Raw genomic sequence first — 21,338 nt, 5'->3', positions numbered from 1 at the left:
CGTTCCAACAACTTACCACTCTTGTTTTTTGGTTCTGAATGTTGGAACGTTTGCAGTGTAGCTTTAGGCTATCTGTTTTTGTGTTTCTCCTATCTTGCGAAGGCAACTTTCCTTGGCATTCGATGTCATTAATCCAACAAATAGGGGCACAAATTTGTGTCCCACAAACTGCAAATGTGCTTCACAATTATTTGGGCTTATTTTTGTGGGGCACCAGCAACAAAGCTTCCACCTTGTTTTCCATGCAAGGCAGGGTTCCCCATAGAGCGCGTCCCTGCGTCCTAAACGCACAAGAAGCCGAAATCACGTACTAGAAACTCATGGAGGGGGTCCCGGGACGCACTCAACCTACAAAGAGCGGGTCCCGGGACGCACTCAACTTCCTCTGTCGTGCGTCCTGTATACTCTTTTCAGACTTCAGTCGTCAGCTAAGTCAAAGTGCAAACACAAATTATCCAATTTTTACGCGGGAACAAAGTGTTCGTGTGTGTTGCATTTTACTTATAGTTTGTTTTATTTTGTTTGCTTAACGCCCAGTCCACCACGAAGGGTGATATCAGGGCGGTACTGCTTTGACATTTAACGTGCGCCACACACAAGACAGAAGTCGCAGCACAGGCTTCATGTCTCACCCAGTCACATTATTCTGACACCGGACCAAACTTGGTATAGTTGAAGTGTCCTCCTCGAATATTCTGGTAAAACAAAACAAAAAAACCAGTTCATATCACAGTATTCGCGATCACAATCCGTTATACATGTATATGTAAATAGGGGGTTTGGGGACCCGGGACTCTTGGGACCCTCTAAAACTCTGCTGAGGGGGTCCATGGACCCTCTAAACATTAAAAGGGGGACCCTCTAGAACGGGCGTGCGTAGGGAGCCCTGCAAGAGCTTACCAAGATCTGGCAAAAAGGACTGCATGTGCCTTTAATTTTTGGCTAATCAACATTCACAAAATGTTTCTGTTCAGGTGCCAGTGTCTCAGTGTATGGGAGGAAAGGCAGTACGATTCTGGCACGACCAGCTGTTCGCCAAGCCGGCACATCACGGGGGCAATGTTGCTTGGTGAGGGATGGATTGATGGATTGATTGGTTGACCAAGTGTTGATTAGATGATTTCTTGATTGACGATTGACTTAGTTACAGAGCATGACAGTACAGGCTTTGGGCACAAGCCTCGTCTATATATATTAAGAGAGAGAGAGACAGAGACAGAGAGAGACAGAGAGAGTGAAACAGAGAGTGACAGATAGACAGACAGACAACAGTATGCGTGTAAGTGTGTGTGTGCGTTGTTACTGCGTGCGCGCGTGTGTGTGTGTTCCAGTGTGTGTGTGTTCGTGCGTGCGTGCATGCATGCATGTGTGTGTGTGTGTATGTGTGTGTGTGTGCGTGCATGCATATATATAGATATATATGTGTGTGGTATGTGTGTGCGTGCGCGCGTGTGTGTGCATGCGTGCATGCGCGCGTGTGTGCGTCAGCTGGTGAATTCGCTTACGGTCGTCTATTTTCAACGAGGCATTGATCGATGTTTTTCAGGCATCAAGATTACTCCTACTGGATTCGCTCCAGACCAATGTGCCACATGACTGTAAGTTTTTTGTTTCTTCAAAAATGTTTTATTCAGGTAAATTTACATTATGTCATGCGATGCATAGAAGTCACATAAGAATAGAGTGGATATGACGGATAAAAACATATTTAATACGATATACAAGCAATTGTAATAAATGCTGTTCCACAAGGGTAAAGTATGAAGTTTTTGTTGTTATTACCTTGTTACTCACCCTGTGACAGGTGTTTAGTGCACCACATGACGGATTTGACCAACCAGGGCTGAGTTTGAATGACTTGCGATAGCGGTTAAGTGTTTCGCAATAAAGATAACCAAGAGGCAAGATAAACGTGTCCGCTCATTTTTTTTATTGACTCACATGCGAAGCAAAAGTGAGTCTATGTACTCACCCGAGTCGTCCGTCCGTCCGGCGGGCCGGCCGTCCGGAAAACTTTAACGTTGGATATTTCTTGGACACTATTCAGTCTATCAGTACCAAATTTGGCAAGATGGTGTATGATGACAAGGCCCCAAAAAACATACATAGCATCTTGACCTTGCTTCAAGGTCAAGGTCGCAGGGGCCATAAATGTTGTCTAAAAAACAGCTATTTTTCACATTTTTCCCATTTTCTCTAAAGTTTTTGAGATTGAATACCTCACCTATATATGATGTATAGGGCAAAGTAAGCCCCATCTTTTGACACCAGTTTGGTTTACCTTGCTTCAAGGTCAAGGTCACAGGAGCTCTTCAAAGTTGGATTGTATACATATTTTGAAGTGACCTTGACCCTGAACTATGGAAGATAACTGTTTCAAACTTAAAAATTATGTGTAGCACATGTTATGCTTTCATCATGAGACACATTTGGTCACATATGATCAAGGTCAAGGTCACTTTGACCCTTATGAAATGTGACCAAAATAAGGTAGTGAACCACTAAAAGTGACCATATCTCATGGTAGAAAGAGCCAATAAGCACCATTGTACTTCCTATGTCTTGAATTAACAGCTTTGTGTTGCATGACCTTGGATGACCTTGACCTTGGGTCAAGGTCACATGTATTTTGGTAGGAAAAATGTGTAAAGCAGTTCTTAGTGTATGATGTCATTGCTAGGTTTAGTTATTTGACCTTGACCATGTAAAGGTCAAGGTCAAGCATGTGAGTCGTATGGGCTTTGCCCTTCTTGTTTTTTATTTTTTTTACTGTGAATTGTGTCAAGTCCTTTATGTGATTTTAATACAGTAGAACCTGATCTCGCGACCACCTCTCGATAACGCCCACCTGCCCTATTTATATATAAATCACCTTGCCCTAGCGATCACCTGTCTATTACGACCAATTTTGGTCGTTCCCTTGGATGGCCGTTATAGTCAGGTTCCATCGTACTTGCAAGATGTTGACACTTAATGACCTTGCCTGTTTTCCATGACAACAGGTCCACATCGCATTAGAAGACCAAACGGAGGAGAATGGAACTCTCAAATACATCCCTGGATCTCACCGGTAAGGCGTGACATCTCTCTCTCTCTCTCTCTCTCTCTCTCTCTCTCTCTCTCTCTCTCTCTCTCTCTCTCTCTCTCTCTCTCTCTCTCTCCCCCCTCTGTCTCTCTCACTCTTCCTTTTCGCGCCCTCCCTCTCTATTCCTTCCCTCCCCCTCTCTCTCCCCCCTCTATCTTTCTCTCTCTCTCTCTCTCTCTCTCTCTCTCTCTCTCTCTCTCTCTTCCCCCCTCCATCCCCATCCATATCTCCCCCTCTCTCTCTCGCTCAGTCTCCTCTTGCTCACCCTCTCTCTCTCTCCCTCAGTCTCCTCTTGCTCACCCTGTCTCTCTCTCCCTCAGTCTCCTCTTGCTCACCCTCTATCTCTCTCTCTCCCTCAGTCTCCTCTTGCTCACCCTCTCTCTCTCCCTCAGTCTCCTCTTGCTCACCCTCTCTCTCTCTCTCCCTCAGTCTCCTCTTGCTCACCCTCTCTCTCTCCCTCAGTCTCCTCTTGCTCACCCTCTCTCTCTCTCTCCCTCAGTCTCCTCTTGCTCACCCTCTCTCTCTCTCCCTCATGCTCAGTCTCCTGTTGCTCACCCTCTCTCTCTCTCCCTCAGTCTCCTCTTGCTCACCCTCTCTCTCTCTCCCTCATGCTCAGTCTCCTGTTGCTCACCCTCTCTCTCTCTCCCTCAGTCTCCTCTTGCTCACCCTCTTTCTCTCTCCCTCAGTCTCCTCTTGCCCACCCTCTCTCTCTCTCCCTCAGTCTCCTCTTGCTCACCCTCTCTCTCTCTCTCCCTCAGTCTCCTCTTGCTCACCCTCTCTCTCTCTCCCTCAGTCTCCTCTTGCTCACCCTCTCTCTCTCTCCCTCAGTCTCCTGTTGCTCACCCTCTCTCCCTCTCCCTCCCTGCCCCGCCCCCTCTCTCTCTATTCCCCTTCTCTCACCTCTCACTCTCTGTCTAAAGTGTACGGCACCAGTTTAATTTATTTTGATGTACATCACTGTGCCTCAGTATCCTGGCTGCTTGCTGTTGAGTATGGTTGTTGATTTTAAATGTATCGTCCCCACAAAAAGAAGCAATACTTTTCCAGTATTAGCCTACATGCTTGAAAAAAAAGAAGTTTTTGTGTGAAGCAGCCATAGCGCTTGGTTGCTCCGACATATGTGTGCAGATTTCCCAGCAGAATTCTTGTTCTTTTGCGTTCGTGGGCTGTGACTCCCATATGCACTTGTGTTTTGCACGTGTGTATGCTCCCACCCGCTCCCACCCCCGTCCAATGCATCATTGCGGCCATGTAGGTAGTCATAATGGCATGTTCCGGTGGATGGTTGGGGTAGGGGGGTCGTGGGTGTTATTTTCGTGTTTATGTAACCCACCAGACTCTTACGCCAAACAAAAATATATGTTGGTTTAGGGTAACATGACCAAAACAAATAGCGCCGGTAGGTCGGCTTTTTAACATTTTTAGTCTCGGTATGGTTCGCAAAATGTGCCAGAGGTTGTTTTTTTGGAGTTTTGTTGATAAATGAAAAAAAAAGTGTTGGGGTCGGCGGAAAACAATAGTGTCGGTCGGGTTACCCTAAACCAACATATATTTTTGTTTGGCCTTACAATAATGACAGCTAGGATCTCTACCGTGCGTTTTTTCATGGTCTTGTGTTTGCGTGTACGCACGAAGGGGGGGATACAGCACTAGTAAGTCTGCACATAGATTGACTCCAGGACAATGGATAGAATTCAGTGATGTTCCGAGGCGTCGGTCATCGACCGATTTAGGTTGTAAAATGACCGATTGCAAACACCTCTGTCCCGTCAAATGTCCGATCCGATCGCGAAGTCAGCGGCCATTGTCCGATAGTATTACGTCTAGAGCGGTCACTGCAAGAAGAATCTGTACAAACTGAAGTATCAAACCCCGTTAAAACGAGTTCGAATCGGGGCCTACTTGAACTTCAATTTTCACTCTCGGTCGAACAATAACACAAGGGACGCAACTCTCGACCGAACAATATTACAAGAGCCACAACTCTCGCTACTTTTGACAGCGACACTTTACTTCCGCCGCCACATTTCTGCAAAGATGCCGCCGAAGAAAAAGGTTTGCGTGGGAAAAGGGCAGACACTTTTGAGTGGCTTTGTAGACGACACGGACAGTCAAGTTGCAGGGCCCCGTCGGAGACTGAAGCCTCAGAAGGTGAGCCAATAGATCTACAACATCAGGAAGAGACGCAGGAAGAGACGCAAGAAACGAAAGTAGGGGCGACCAGACAGTTTGTGCAGAGCTGGTTTTCTATGTTCCCTTGGCTCAGCTACAGCTTTTCTCAGTCATCTAAAAAGGTTAGGTGCCATGATTGGTTCGCTTGATCTGAATGTCCTATTGTTTTTTTGTAGTCAGGACATGATGTCCTATTAGTTTTTTGATTCAGGACATTTTGTCCTGTTGCCCTCCAGTCCTTGGAACATCACTGATAGATATAACACCCTTACTCCACAGCTGGGTTTCGAACCTCCAACCTTCCACATACAATGCTGACGTCCACTCTACCGTCCATGTAGGAGTACCGCTTTGCTTCTTTTGTTTTAAAGATGATAGTGACCAGGTGACGAAAACACCGACTCGACGAAAATCATGAGTTTTGAACCCCCCCTCCCCCCCCCCCTTTTTTTTTGTAAAGGAAAAAATGTCGATAGTTGTCAATGTGACTTGTATTATGTGTATTTGTTGTTTTCTGTCCTAGCTGGACGAGAAACAATGGTGAACCTCTACCTGTGCTAGACTTCAACTTCAAAGACATGGAAGGGATTAAGGTGACGATAAACTCTTGTTCGTGTATTAGTAGTAAGAGTAGTAGTAGTAAGTAAGTAAGTAAGTAAGTAAGTAAGTAAGTAAGTTAGTTAGTTGTTGCTTTTTGGGTCCAGCGGACCACATAGGCCAAATCAGGACCCCAGTAGTAGTAGCAGTAGTAGTAGTAGTAGTAGTCATTGTTGCAGTTGTTGTTTTTGTTGTTGTAGATTTTGTAGCTATTGTTGCGATTCTTCAGACCGTTCTTTGCAAGACAAGAAAGATACCATGGCTGACTCTGACGTACTCTTGAAGTTGTCTTTATTTTTAGAGCGCGTAAATACCTTTGTTTCTTAATCCAAGTTCTCCGGTTTCAGACGATTCTGACAGAAGAAGAGCGGGAAGCGTTCAAACCAGTGAGCGCGTTGTTAAAGAAAGGCGAGGCCAGTTTTCACCATGCGTTATCTGTACACGGCTCATATGGAAACAGGTTTGTGTGTGTGTGTGTGTGTGTGTGTGTGTGTGTGTGTGAGTGTGCGTGCGTGCGTGCGTGTACCAAAAAGAAAAAAAATCTGTTTGTTGCATTCAGATAAATAAGTTTTATTGAATTGAATTGAATTGAATTGATTTCATTTGTGTTAAAACAGGTCGCCGAAAAACCGCCGCGCTGCCGTGCTGAATTATTTTGCCGATGGAACATACAGCGACTCTGACCAAGAACTTCTCAAAGGTGTAACCATTCCAAAGGTGAGTGGCCATCAGTGTCATTTTTTCACAACCATATATATAGAAGTCTACATCTTCTTATAAAGATTTGTATATGTGTGCAGGGATGTCGTTAGGCGTCGGACATCGGACATATAACGATGAAAATCCCCAAATGTCCGATTCACATTGCCGCATGTCGGTCAGATGTCCTATCGTTTTAGCCTGAGCGTGGTCATTGTCCGATATGTACTCCATTCCTTCGGACAGCGCGATATTCGTCCATTTTCATTTCAAGATACAAATCTTCTAAAAGACCGAACGCTCTCGTGTTCAGCTGACACTGAAGTTGCCAGTGCCGCGTGCGGATCTTTTCTTTTGTCGGGAATTCCCGAACTGTTTGCGGTATGCGCCGTTTGGGTATAACCGTCTCGGGTGCAGCGCACTGATCTAAAAATAGTGGATTATTTATTCAGGAGTACGGGAGACAACTCCAACTGACTAAATTTGTCGTCTGCTTTTGTTTTCGATACGAGACGAAGCACTGAATTATGCCGATGAAAAAAAAACCTAAAGCCTGCAAAAGATCAGCATTAGATCAAACCGATCATTTTGTTTTTCAACTTTTATCCAAATCATGCAGTTTGTAATCAAAAGTAAGAGCTCTGAAGTTGTTCATGTTGGTTTCTTTTTTGTGGTTTCTTTGAAACTAAACAAATACAACATTATACGCACACTGTGTTGATGTATTTACTATATTATTGTGTGTGTTCTACAGCGCGCGCGCGCGTGGGTGTGTGTGTGTGTGTGTGTGCGTGGGCGCATGACTTTGTAACAATTCCATGGAATGTGTTATAAGCTGTTTGGCGCAAATTCATAATGTCCTATTACACTTTCTGAAAGCGGTCAAATGTCCTATTGATGCTGAAGAACTCAGGACATTTGTCCTATAGGTATGAATTTGTAGCAACATCCCTGTGTGTGTGTTATCAATAAACGATCAACTATTTTATATTATTTAATTTGTATTTAGAATCAAAAAACAAGAAAGGTAGGTTGTTGGAACGTTTATTGTTGATAAAACAATACATTCATAGTTATTTCGACCCAACGGTCTTTTAAGGTCTTTTTTCTTAATTGTTTTTTGATTCTGAATTTTGGAACGTTGGCAGTCTCTTTGTTTTTAATTTGTATTTAGTGTATTCCCACCTACACAATTGTACTGTTGGTGTGTACTTCACTTCATCGAACTCTAATTGATAATGCCTTTAGAATGTTAATATTTATGAGAAAGATATGCTTTCGTTTCTCTTTCATAGGTTATATATAATTTCTTTTTTCTTCAAAACGTAATGTAAAAAGTGGATTTTGCACATCTTCAAGTTGATTTGTCTGCTTGCGTGTATGCATGTGTACTGTTTATACTTTTGTTTTATTAATCTAGAATAATATTTGTTTGTGTTGTGGTTGTGCAGGGACAGAAAATGGAGGGACAGTTCTTTCCAATCGTGTTCGACCCATCATGGACCAAGCAGTAAACAAAACATAAAGAAAGAAACGGAGAAAGGAAGGAAGAATAAACAAGTCGCGTAAGGCGAAATAACAACATTTAGTCAAGCTGTCAAACTCACAGAATAAAACTGAACGCACTGCATTTTTTCACCAAGACCGCAAACTCGTAGTTTCGTCAGTCCACCGCTCGTGGTAAAGGCAGTGAAATCGACAAGCCAGAATAGTGCGGTAATGGTCGCGCTTAGCAGGATAACACGCTTTTCTGTATCTCTATTCTTTTTAGCGTACTGAGTTTGTTTTTAATCCAAACATATAATATCTATATGATTTTGGAATCAGGGACCGACAAGGAATAAGATGAAATTGTTTCAAAATCGATTTCGGACAATTAATTTTAATCATAATTTTCATATTTTCAATTTTTAGAGCTTGTTTGTAATCCAAATATAACATATGTATATGTTTTTGGCATCAGAAAAAGACGAAGAATAAGATGAAATTGTTTTTGGATCGTTTAAGAAAACGCATTTCAGCTTGGTGGCTTAAAAAATAATTAATGAATTTGGTCATTAAAAATCGGAAACTTGTCATGAAAAAATGTAATACCAAAGTCCGGCCTTCGTCGAAGATTGCTTTGCCAAAATTTCAATCAATTTGATTACAAAATGAGGGTGTGACAGTGCCGCCTCAACTTTTACAAAAAGCCGGATATGACGTCATCAAAGGTATTTATCGCAAAAAAAGAAAACAACGTCCGGGGATATCATACCCAGGAACTATCACGTCAAATTTCATAAAGATCGGTCCAGTAGTTTACTCTGAATCGCTCTACACAGACACACACACACACAGACACACACACACACAGACACACATACACCACGACCCTCGTCTCGATTCCCCCTCTATGTTAAAACATTTAGTCAAAACTTGACTAAATGTAAAAAGAAGGCAGGAGGGAAAAAATGAAAAAATAATAAAATAATAAAGGAGAGTGTGAAAGAAAGAAAGAAAAGGGTACTAAGACAAAAGTTAGGTAAAGATAAAACTATTGAGGAAATAAAGAAAATGTTTTGGCCCTTCACTTTATAGAAAGTTTGTTTTCCTTTTGTCTAAAATAAAGCTTAAAAAAGAAGGGCAAAGCCCATACGACTCACATGCTTGACCTTGACCTTTACATAGCAATGACATCATACACTAAGAACTGCTTTACACATTTTTCCTACCAAAATACATGTTCATCCATGTCATGCAACACAAAGCTGTTAATTCAAGACATAGGAAGTACAATGGTGCTCATTGGCTCTTTCTACCATGAGATATGGTCACTTTCAGTGGTTCACTACCTTATTTTGGTCACATTTCATAAGGGTCAAAGTGACCTTGACCTTGATCATATGTGACCAAATGTGTCTCATGATGAAAGCATAACGTGTGCCCCACATAATTTTTAAGTTTGAAACAGTTATCTTCCATAGTTCAGGGTCAAGGTCACTTCAAAATATGTATACAATCCAACTTTGAAGAGCTCCTGTGACCTTGACCTTGAAGCAAGGTAAACCAAACTGGTATCAAAAGATGGGGCTTACTTTGCCCTATATATCATATATAGGTGAGGTATTCAATCTCAAAAACTTCAGAGAAAATGGGAAAAATGTGAAAAATAGCTGTTTTTTAGACAACATTTATGGCCCCTGCGACCTTGACCTTGAAGCAAGGTCAAGATGCTATGTATGTTTTTTGGGGCCTTGTCATCATACACCATCTTGCCAAATTTGGTACTGATAGACTGAATAGTGTCCAAGAAATATCCAACGTTAAAGTTTTCCGGACGGACGGACGTCCGGACGGACGTCCGGACGGACGGACGTCCGGACGGACGGACGGACGGACGACTCGGGTGAGTACATACACTCACTTTTGCTTCGCATGTGAGTCAAAAAGAAAAGTAAACATTCATCTCAAGTCATAATCTATCATAATTATTTGTCTGTTGTGTATCTTTGTTCTTGTCCCGTTAAAATACCGAAACGCAAAGTTGTATTGGAAGTTTTGTTTTGTCTATAACTAACGTTAATAACCTGAATTTTCTTGTATTTTGAGCTTTTTGTCTCGGTCATTTTAACAACCTAGAACTGCATTTGATAAGAGATCGAATTCGTTTAACTAGTCAGTGCTAAAAACGATGTCATATTCGATAAGATGTTGATGTGTTAATACAAAAAAATGCATGTTTCCTGGCACTGGGTTTTGTCATTTGTATATAATTATTCTGACTGTGCGTTCTTTAAATTTCATACACACTTTTTTCTTTTGATTTTGCTGTGATGGAACTGCTTATATTTATCAATATTCACGTTTATTGGTCACAGTTAAATTAAATGCGTGCTTATTTTGTTCAGATCCTAGCATATAACCACGTCATGTCCCAAATAGACACTAGTTCTGGGGACAGAAAAACCAAGCTAGCACAGCATAGCATAGCATAGCTTTGTTCAGATGAAAATGTGTTATGATTTAATTTTTTTAATTTTTTTTTTTTATCTCTATGCAATATTTTGTAATGACTTTCACTCCAATTCCAATGCCTTTATTGTGGTGTATTTATTTTACATGCCTGTCATGTTTAACGTTGGATAAATTGTAAAAATAAAGACCTTGTCAGTCTAATAACGACAGCAAATAAAGCTTCACATGAGAACACAACACGGAGATGTAATTGATGTGTGTATTTCCTGTCCTTCAGTATTTTTATGTTACGGAACGGCTATGCATAGGGCAAGGCAATGAATGCACAATCAAACGACCAAAAAAAAAGACAAAACAAAAAGTAAAACGATGTCAATCTCCTATTATTCTCTCTCTCTCTCTCTCTCTCTCTCTCTCTCTCTCTCTCTCTCTCTCTCTCTCTCTCTCTCTCTCTCTCTCTCTCTCTCTCTCTCTCTCTCTCTCTCGTGTAAAACTTGAGCATAAACACTAATTAAAACATTTAGTCAAAACTTGACTAAATGTAAAAACAAGGGAGAGAAACGTGCAAAACACTTTGAAAACATGACAGGAGTTCTTTCCCTTTAAATGATTTAGCTAACGATCAGTTTTGCAGAGAAATGTCCCTCAACACTCAATATAAAAGTGTAGATTCGAAGGAAATCAGCTGAACCAAACCATTTATTGCGGTTTAACCCATTCATTCATGGTTGGCGAACGATGTCAGATGTCTCCCCCGATGGAATTGGAAAAAAAACCAAAAACATTTTCAGTGTAGTCTAACAAAAATGAAGACCAAATAAAATGCGGTATCAAACCTGTTAACCCGTTTACCAACCCAAGCCGGTGTAACAAGAAGTCGAAGTTGTTTGGAGCATACATTTTCTTCAAGCCTGATTCATCACTTCCGCTATAAAACTCGATGTGAAGAAACCAGAGAGAGAGAGAGAGAGAGAGAGTGTGTGTGTGTGTGTGTGTGTGTGTGTGTGTGTGTGTGTGTGAGAGAGAGAGAGAGAGAGAGAGAGTGTGTCTGCGTGTGAGAGAGAGAGAGAGAGAGAGAGAGAGAGAGAGTCATAATCACAAGACCTAACAAACTACGAGACGGAAAAATGTAATGTGCATCGTTAATCAAATACTCAACAGTTCCTACTTGACATCTTAAGTTCAAATAAGAGAGGCCGTGATTTAAACAAACCTAATGTCAGGTAGGTTGTATGCTCATGCTGTATTTTACGCATTGGTATCGCCCTTTTGTTCAGATAGTTCCAAGAGAACTCGCAGTGATAAACTTTAAAAGCTCTTTAAAAGTTATCAATCTTATTAGCTCAAATATGCATAACCTTATGAAAAGCGATGACTTTGTTGAATGAATTTATTTGGCACATGGATGACATTGGTGACAGTCAACTGGGACAGGGAGAGACAGAGACCGGCAGAAAGATAAATAGATAGGCAGACGGGCAGGCAGACACATATCAACACACACACCAACACGCACACTCACACACACACACATACATACACGCACACATACACGCACATTCGCACACACACACAAACACACATGCACCCATACTCACACTGACTCTCCCTCTCTTTGTCTCACTCTCAACCACCCCTACCCCCTACTCCCCACCTCCCACCACCCTTACCCCTCCCTCGCTACAACCATGAACAGCATTCAGTTCAAAGTCTTATCTTACCACGAGTCAAGCAGCACGTTTTCTCTTCACATCAGAGAGAAGTTTCTTATCACCCAACCAATTCAACTTCGCGGCAAATGTTTCAAACATACCCCATCGAGAATGTCCGATAAACGCAGTAAACGGGATGGTTTATGCCTGTTTAAGTGGTCATTTTGGGTCACTGAATGCGTGCGATACCTCCACTTGTAGCCATGCTGTCTAATCGGACAAAAATGCAAAATTGCGACTTGTAACGTAAACGACGACGGGTGACGTCATCATAGGAAAAAAGCTGGGCTTGCGTGACATCACAACCCGGCACAACTAGTATATTTTTGTCTTCATCGGCGTTCATTGGCTTTACATTTAACCTTCACCGGTTCACGCTTTGAAACCGGCACGGTTGGCCTGGTGGTAAGGCGAGCGATGTCAGATGTCTCCCCCGTGATCGGGAGGTCGTGGGTTCGAACCCCGGCCGGGTCATACCTAAGACTTTCAAATTGGCAATCTAGTGGCTGCTCCGCCTGGCGTCTGGCATTATGGGGTTAGTGCTAGGACTGGTTGGTTCGGTGTCAGAATAATGTGACTGGGTGAGACATGAAGCCTGTGCTGCGACTTCTGTCTTGTGTGTGGCGCACGTTAAATGTCAAATTAAAAAATCGATTTAGAAACAATTTCATCTTATTCCTTGTCGGTCCCTGATTTCAAAAACATATAGATATGATATGTTTGGATTAAAAACAAAGCTCAGTACGCTAAAAAAAAATAGAGATACAGAAAAGCGTGTTATCCTGCTCAGCGCGACCACTACCGCACTATTCTGGCTTGTCGATTTCACTGCCTTTCCCACGAGCAGTGGACTGACGAAACTACGAGTATGCGGTCTTGGTGAAAAAAATGCAGTGCGTTCAGTTTCATTCTGTGAGTTCGACAGCTTGACTAAATGTTGTTATTTCGCCTTACGCCACTTGTTTTCTCCTCTCTGTGTCTCTGTCTGTGTATCTCTTTCTGTATGTCTGTCTGTCTGCATCTTTGAGTCTTGGAGACGTGAGTCTTGAGTCTGTCTGTCTGTCTGTCAGTGTCTCTGTCTCTCTCTGTCTCTCATTCTCTCTCTCCGTCCCTCTCTTTCTCGCTCTTTCACACACCCCTACCATCCCCCATCCCTCCCCACCTTTTTCCCCACCCTATTGTATTCTCACCCATCACCACCCCACCCCTTCGACCTCACGCCCCTCCCCCTTCCCACCTAGTCATCATGCAACATACATCGTTACCATCGAGGACAAAAAAAGAAATAAGTAAGCTTATAACCCCTCGCAAGGAAATCCACGGCCGTACGTGTTTTGCCATACACAAATAGCTCGTTTCCCTTCAAAAAGCCTATACATTGGAACAGAGAGTAGAAAAAGAAGCCTAAAAGTAGTCAAGGTGAACCGCAGTTCAAGCCTTACCTGGCCTAATTAGCTCGTTGCTAATCCGTCAAAATCCGTGCACATGGTTGAAACGAGTGTGCACTGGGCACACAATACACCTGTGGAAAAGAGGGATATGGAGACGTGCTTTTCTTGTTGCCATTAACACTGGAGTGGCGACAGCCCTATGTGATGGGGCTTATCCCTTCCATAGTCCGCGTCAAGTCATGCACTTTTCGCATCACTACCCTTCGTTTCAGTCCCGCGTTGGCACTGTCGCTCAATAATTGCTCATCAGCTGACACTGTCCCCTCCGCCAAACAAAAACAAGTCGCGTAAGGCGAAATTACTACATTTCGTCAAGCTGTGGAACTCACAGAATGAAACTGAACGCACTGCATTTTTTTTGTCACAATGACCGTAGTCCGCCGCTTGTGCAAAACAGAGTGAAACTGACGAGCCTGTTTAGCGCGGTAGTGGTTTCGCTGTGCTGCATAGCACGCATTTCTGTACCTCTCTTCGTTTTAACTTTCTGAGTGTGTTTTTAATCCAAACATATCTATATGTTTTTGGAATCAGGAACGGACACGGAATAAGATGAAATTGTTTTTAAATCGATTTCGGAAATTTGTCTCCATCATTTTTTTGGTTTTTTGTTTGTTTGTGATTTGCGTGATGCAGCGCTTTTTGGCACCCAGGGGGTCCCGCATCTCCGACTTCGGCCTTGGACGTTGATCAGGGGTCCCTCCCCTAGACCAATTGCCTTCCTGGGCTGTTGAGCTTGGTCTGCCCGTGGTTCTATTTCGGAGTTTTCCTTCTCCTAGACTGGTTACCTGCCAGGGTTGACGAGTCCAGTCTACCCGTTTGGAGGTTGCTGAGATGACCGCTTGTGTCCTTGGGCCTCTGTGCCGTCACACCGGTACTGTCCAGCACACCTCCGTCTTCACCAGAGCCCCGTTAGCCAGCAACCAACCTGTCCGCCAAGGGAGAACCCTACCAGTACAGGGCCGGACCCAGGGGGGGGGGGGGGTTCCAGGGGTTCCGGAACCCCACCCCTGGAAAAAGCATGTACCTTGCTTTGACTTTTACTAGTTTTAGCACCAAAACAATGCTGCTCTTAACCCTCAAAACAAGGCCCAGAATGCACCAAATTGCACAGATTTTAACCGTTTTTCAAAAATTTTCTGGGGGAGCAGGCGCGTGCTTATTTGCCCCCACAAAAAAGGAGGACCCCCCCCCCCTTACAACTCATTTGGTCCGGCCCTGCAGTATACTTCTCACAATGAAAATCACCCCCACGTTTTAGGGACAGTGAAATTTCAGCGATTTTCTTCCGACGGCATAGCTTGGTTCTGTTTCACCACCATACCACGATGAGGATGGTCTTTATGGTGGTTTCGGAAACTTAATTTTGATCATAATTTTTAATTTTCAGAGCTTGTTTTTAATCCAAATAAAACATATTTATACTTATGTTTTTGGAATTAGGAAATGATGTAGAATAAGATGAACGTAAATTTGGATCGTTTTATATAAAAAAAGAAAAGTTTATTACAATTTTCAGATTTTTAATGAGCAAAGTCATTAATTAGATTTTAAGCCACCAAGCTGAAATGCAAAGTGCGGCCTTCGTCGAAGATTGCTTTACACAAATTTCAATCAAAATGAGGGTGTGACAGTGCCGCCTCAACTTCAACAAAAAGCCGGATGTGACGTCATCAAAGACATTTATCGAAAAAAAGAAAAAAAACTTGACTAAATGTAAAAACGTGGAATGCGATTTTAATCACGGTCTGTTTTTTGTCGGTTTTTCTTGGTGGTTACTTTTTACATTTAGTCAAGTTTTGACTAAATGTTTTAACATAGAGGGGGAATCGTGTGTGTGTGTGTGTGTGTGTGTGTGTGTGTGTGTGTGTGTGTGTGTGTGTGTGTGTGTGTGTGTGTGTGTGTGCAGCGATTCAGACCAAACTACTGGACCGATCTTTGTGAAATTTGACATGAGAGTTCCTGGGAATGATATCCCCGGACTTTTTTTCTTTTTTTCGATAAATACCTTTGATGACGTCATATCCGGCTTTTTGTAAAAGTTGAGGCGGCACTGTCACACCCTCATTTTTTAATCAAATTGATTGAAATTTTGGCCAAGCAATCTTCGACGAAGGCCGGACTGCGGAATTGCATTTCAGCTTGGTGGCTTAAAAATTAATGAATGACTTTGGTCATTAAAAATCTAAAAATTGAAAAAAATTATTATTTTTTTTATAAAACGATCCAAATTTACGTTCATCTTATTCTTCATCATTTTCTGATTCCAAAAACATATAAATATGTTATATTTGGATTAAAAACAAGCTCTGAAAATTAAAAATATAAATGTTATGATCAAAATTAAATTTTCGAAATCAATTTAAAAACACTTTCATCTTATTCCTTGTCGGTTCCTGATTCCAAAAACATATAGATATGATATGTTTGGATTAAAAACACGCTCAGAAAGTTAAAACAAAGAGAGGTACAGAAAAGCGTGCTATCCTTCTCAGCGCAACTACTACCCCGCTCTTCTTGTCAATTTCACTGCCTTTGCCACGAGCGGTGGACTGCTACTGCGTTACCACAGAGAAAAAGAATCATCCCTGCTCTTTTTTCCCCGCCTAAACAGAAACAAGTTATATGCTTGCATGTTCACTTTTTAAAACGGAAACATATCTACCACTCATTGGGCCTCATATCATATTCCAGAAACTATTCGATCAAATAACAATGAACGGGAAACACATTCTGTTTTATCAACGCTACTGCTGTTGCGTGCCGTGCCGTGCCGTGCCGTGCCGTGCCACAGAGAAAAAAGAATATTCTCCTTCGTTCTTTATTTCACCCGATCAGAAACTGCATAGGTTGGTTTTTTTAGGAAAGATTCGTCCCCGATCTTTTCTCCCTTGTGCGTGAATCACAGATTGTCTAAATCGTAGTGGGGCTCAACTTCTTGTTTAATGCACATTGCTCAGAGAGAGAGAGACAGAGAGAGAGAGAGACAGACAGACAGAGAGAGAGAGACAGAGAGAGAGAGAGACAGACAGACAGACAGAGAGAGAGAGAGAGAGAGAGAGAGAGAGAGAGAGAGAGAGACTAAAATCAACGCTATACACGACTATTCAGTCGATGCTCGCTTGGGGGCGAAACATTCGCCACGTCGTCAGTTGATACTCCCGGCCCGTTCCAACAAACTCCCTCCCTCCCCCCCCCCCCCCCCCCGGTTCCTTTCCGAGCCGCAACTATAAACGGAGACATATATGTTCCCATTGCTCTAAGAATCGTTCCTGCTCTTTTAATATTTAGTCAAGTTTTGACTAAATATTTTAACATCGAGGGGGAATCGAAACGAGGGTCGTGGTGTATGTGCGTGTGTGTGTCTGTGTCTGTGTGTGTGTGTGTGTGTGTGTGTGTGTGTGTGTGTGCGCGTGTGTGGGTAGAGCGATTCAGACCAAACTACTGGACCGATCTTTATGAAATTTTACATGAGAGTTCCTGGGAATGATATCCCCGGACATTGTTTTCTTTTTTTCGATAAATACCTTTGATGACGTCATATCCGGCTTTTTGTAAAAGTTGAGGCGGCACTGTCACACCCTAATTTTTCAATCAAATTGATTGCAATTTTGGCCAAGCAATCTTCGACGAAGGCCGGACTTCGGTATTGCATTTCAGCTTGGTGGCTTAAAAATTAATTAATGACTTTGGTCATTAAAAATCTGAAAATTGTAAAAAAAAATAATGTTTTTATAAAACGATCCAAATTTACGTTCATCTTATTCTTCATCATTTTCTGATTCCAAAAACATATAAATATGTTATATATAGATTAAAAACAAGCTCTGAAAATTAAAAATATAAAAATTATGATCAAAATTAAATTTTCGAAATCAATTTAAAAACACTTTCATCTTATTCCTTGTCGGTTCCTGATTCCAAAAACATAGATATGATATGTTTGGATTAAAAACACGCTCAGAAAGTTAAAACAAAGAGAGGTACAGAAAAGCGTGCTATCCTTCTCAGCGCAACTACTACCCCGCTCTTCTTGTCAATTTCACTGCCTTTGCCACGAGCGGTGGACTGCTACTGCGTTACCACAGAAAAAAAGAATCATCCCTGCTCTTTTTTTCCCCCCAAAACAGAAACAAGTTATGTGCTTGCATGTTCACTTTTTAAAACGGAAACATATCTCCCACTCATTGGGCCTCATATCATATTCCAGAAACTCTTCTATCAAATCAGGAACAATGAACGGGAAACACATTCTGTTTTATCAACGCTACTGCTGTTGCGTGCGTGCCATGCCGTGCCGTGCCACAGTGTGGTTTTCCCCATTCGTCTTTGCTATCTTTTTTAATGTATTTTCTTGTTCTTTCTTTCTTTCTTCCTTTTTACATTTAGTCAACCTCGCGCCCCCTAATTGGCGTAGAGGCGCGTCCCCCGGGTGGTGGATGGGGGAGCCTTCTCTACTAACTTCTGAGAGAAGGTCGCATCACTCTCGATGCCGTGAACCTAATTAGGATCTTTTTCTTGTTTCTTCTCTATTTCTGCCTCCCCAAAGTCCTTTTACTTTCCTTTCCTCACCCATACAATTCTTCACTTATTACCCTTGTTAAGTGGTTCTTGTATAGAATATAGTCAATGTTTGTAAAGATTTTAGTCAAGCAGTATGTAAGAAATGTTTAGTCCTTTGTACTGGAAACTTGCATTCTCCCAGTAAGGTCATATATTGTACTACGTTGCAAGCCCCTGGAGCAATTTTTTGATTAGTGCTTTTGTGAACAAGAAACACTTAACAAGTGGCTCTATCCCATCTCCCCCCTTTCCCCTATCCCATCTCCCCCCTTTCCCTCGTCGCGATATAACCTTCGTGGTTGAAAACGACGTTAAACACCAAATAAAGAAAGAACATTTAGTCAAGTTTTGACTAAATGTTTTAACATAGAGGGGGAATCGAGACGAGGGTCGTGGTGTATGTGTGTGTGTGTGTGTCTGTGTGTAGAGCGATTCAGACTAAACTACTGGACCGATCTTTATGAAATTTGACATGAGAGTTCCTGGGAATGATATCCCCGGACGGTGTTTTCATTTTTTCGATAAATACCTTTGATGACGTCATATCCAGCATCAGGTAGTCAGTCCATGAGCCGGTCAGCATAGCCTGTGTCCAGTATTGTCCGTTTGCCTGTTGCCTGAAACATGGTTTTGTGGAAGTAACTCACGATCTCTGCACACATTTTAACCCGCCCTGATATGGCCCTTCGTGGTCGGCTGGGCGTTAAGCAAACAAACAAACAAACACATTTTAACATGTGAATAAGAACAGAAAAAGTTTGTCAAAAGTATATATAGTTTAATTTGCATTTACATAAAGGCCAGACTTTCTTCTCGTTCATTATTTCTTCATAATGATTCTGGAAATTAACAAAATGTTTCCCCCTCTCAATTGCCTCCTACTTTTTTTTTAAAATGCATGTCGGTTTGTTGTCATCTGTGCATTACTACCTCTTGCCACCCGTGCGGTCATTGCCACCAGGTATCTCAACAATCAAACCGTCTATACAGGCTTAAAGGCACGTCATTTTTCCAAAACAGGATTGCTCACTACACAGATCTGCGAAGACTTTTACATTAAAAAAATCTCTTGACTTGAACATATACCAGGAATCAACATCCTGACTGGTTTTTGGAGCTGGATTTTTTAGGGAATGTTTTACACGTGTGGCGTTTAAGAAATTACATCATAAAAATTCTACGTTCGCAAAGAGAGTACCCATACAGAGTGTTCAGTTCTGGGGTTTTTTCAAAACGGAAGGATGTCCATATCCCATGTAAAAGCCTGGTAAGATTTGAGATTTTGAACCCAATCGTTTACACAGAAAGGGCTGTCGAAGGGCTGTCCATTTAAGAGGACGCATCCATGCCTGAATGAGAAATATACTGATAACACAGAAAAGGCACGAGTTTAACCTGTATATATTCACAAAACTGGTTCAGAGGCCCGGTAAAGGGAACACATGTTAGTTATTTTAAGAGAACATCACGAAGACCTAATTATTAAATTAAAGCCTTTCTGCACAAATGTACATCTTCTATGAATTAATGTATAAAACGCCACATGTGTAATTCATTCCACACACGAAATCCAGCTCCAAGAAGCAGTGAGGCTGTTGATTATTGGTATGTGTTCAAGTCGAGAGATGATTTTTCCTGATATATAGAGCAAAGACCTGCATTGTTTCTAAACGTGTTCAGAGGCCTTGAAATGGTTAAACATTTTGTTTATTTCAAGTAGTCTTCATGAAGAAAAAAAATAACAATAAGGAAGGCAAATGCAAATTAGATTCCTCTTGACGAACTTTTTATGTTCTTCTTCACGTGTTACATTATGCGTACGTAAATCGCAAGATATTTTCGAAAAAATTCATAGATAATATACGCCAATCTGCAAACGGACAAAAATTCACAATATTATTTTATGAAGCCAATAAATTTGACTCAAGAACTAAGCTTATGTGTTTGAGGTGATGTGCATGGGTATAAATGTTGAATGAGTTCGTCAAAGATACCCTCCATGTCGCCTTACAGTGGAACCTACCATTAAAATTATACCACCTTAAATTACCTTGCTCTTTCAAATGTACTGCTTAAAGTCAAACTTCTTGAACATGCAACTCTTGCTGTCTACCATAAAGACCATCAGGTCAACAACATACTCGTGAATGTTTCGTTTTGGTCTATAATTGAACATTTCACAAAAATACTTTCATATTTTTTATTCGGAAGCATACTAACTTTATTTGAAATGCCAAAATTTCAATCAATTTGACTGAAAAATGAGGGTGTGACAGTGCCGCCTCAACTTTTACAAAAAGCCGGATATGACGTCATTAAAGGTATTTATCGAAAAAAAACCCAGGTCCGGGGATATCATTCCCAGGAACTCTCATGTCAAATTTCATAAATATCGGTCCAGTAGTTTAGTCTGAATCGCTCTACACACACACACACACACACACACACACACACACACACACACACACACACACACACACACACACACACACACACACACATCACGACCATCGTCTCGATTCCCCCTCTATGCTAAAACATTTAGTCAAAACTTGACTAAAAAATGTAAAAAGCGTCCAAATCGTGGTTTCCAAGCAAAATGGCTCACCCTACACGGTCTTATATTGGTGTTTTACCAGTCATGTTTCTCAAGGTTTGTCAAGATTTGCACAAGATTGGAAGAGTTTTACTTTCAAGAAATTAAAGTTAAAGGTTTGAAAAAGTTTCAGAGAACTGCATGGCGTCTGTTGTAGTTAAATCAGCAAAGCTGATTGTGTCAGTTGCAGTATGCAACATATAATCCAGGGGCGGATTAGGGGAGGGGGTGTTACAGGGGTTCCGCCACCCCCGCACCCCCCAAAAAAAGAAGAAATTCTGTCCGTGAATTATTTTTCTTTTTTCTGTCTGTAAAGCCGGGGGAAGTTAATTGTTTTTTTAATTGTCACAGTATGCGACATGTCTTCCTTCTAACCATACTATATGATGTCGGGAGCAGATATCAGTGAAGATAAATTGATATTATTTAATACTAATGTTAAAAGAAATAATGAGTGGCTGCTGACACCAGTTGATCCTGTTTAAAATCAAGGATAAGCCACACATTGT

The 21,338-nt window shown here is 41.7% G+C and overlaps 1 protein-coding gene across 1 annotated transcript in view; it reads left to right on the top strand.

Annotated features, from left to right (window-relative positions):
• The window catches only part of LOC138973636 (phytanoyl-CoA dioxygenase domain-containing protein 1 homolog), a 13,728-nt gene extending 4,388 nt beyond the window's left edge, over positions 1 to 9,340 (top strand). Inside the window, exons 5-11 of the mRNA XM_070346367.1 lie at positions 975 to 1,069; positions 1,547 to 1,598; positions 3,003 to 3,070; positions 5,781 to 5,850; positions 6,202 to 6,314; positions 6,472 to 6,571; positions 8,005 to 9,340. Of these exons, the coding sequence (XP_070202468.1) occupies positions 975 to 1,069; positions 1,547 to 1,598; positions 3,003 to 3,070; positions 5,781 to 5,850; positions 6,202 to 6,314; positions 6,472 to 6,571; positions 8,005 to 8,067 (561 nt within the window). The 3' untranslated portion in view covers positions 8,068 to 9,340. The remainder of the gene's footprint in view (positions 1 to 974; positions 1,070 to 1,546; positions 1,599 to 3,002; positions 3,071 to 5,780; positions 5,851 to 6,201; positions 6,315 to 6,471; positions 6,572 to 8,004) is intronic.
• The last annotated feature ends 11,998 nt before the right edge of the window (positions 9,341 to 21,338 follow it).

This window comes from Littorina saxatilis, linkage group LG8 (assembly GCF_037325665.1).
Source record: "Littorina saxatilis isolate snail1 linkage group LG8, US_GU_Lsax_2.0, whole genome shotgun sequence".
NCBI lineage: Eukaryota > Metazoa > Mollusca > Gastropoda > Littorinimorpha > Littorinidae > Littorina > Littorina saxatilis.
This window is presented reverse-complemented; position numbering and strand designations above follow the sequence as displayed.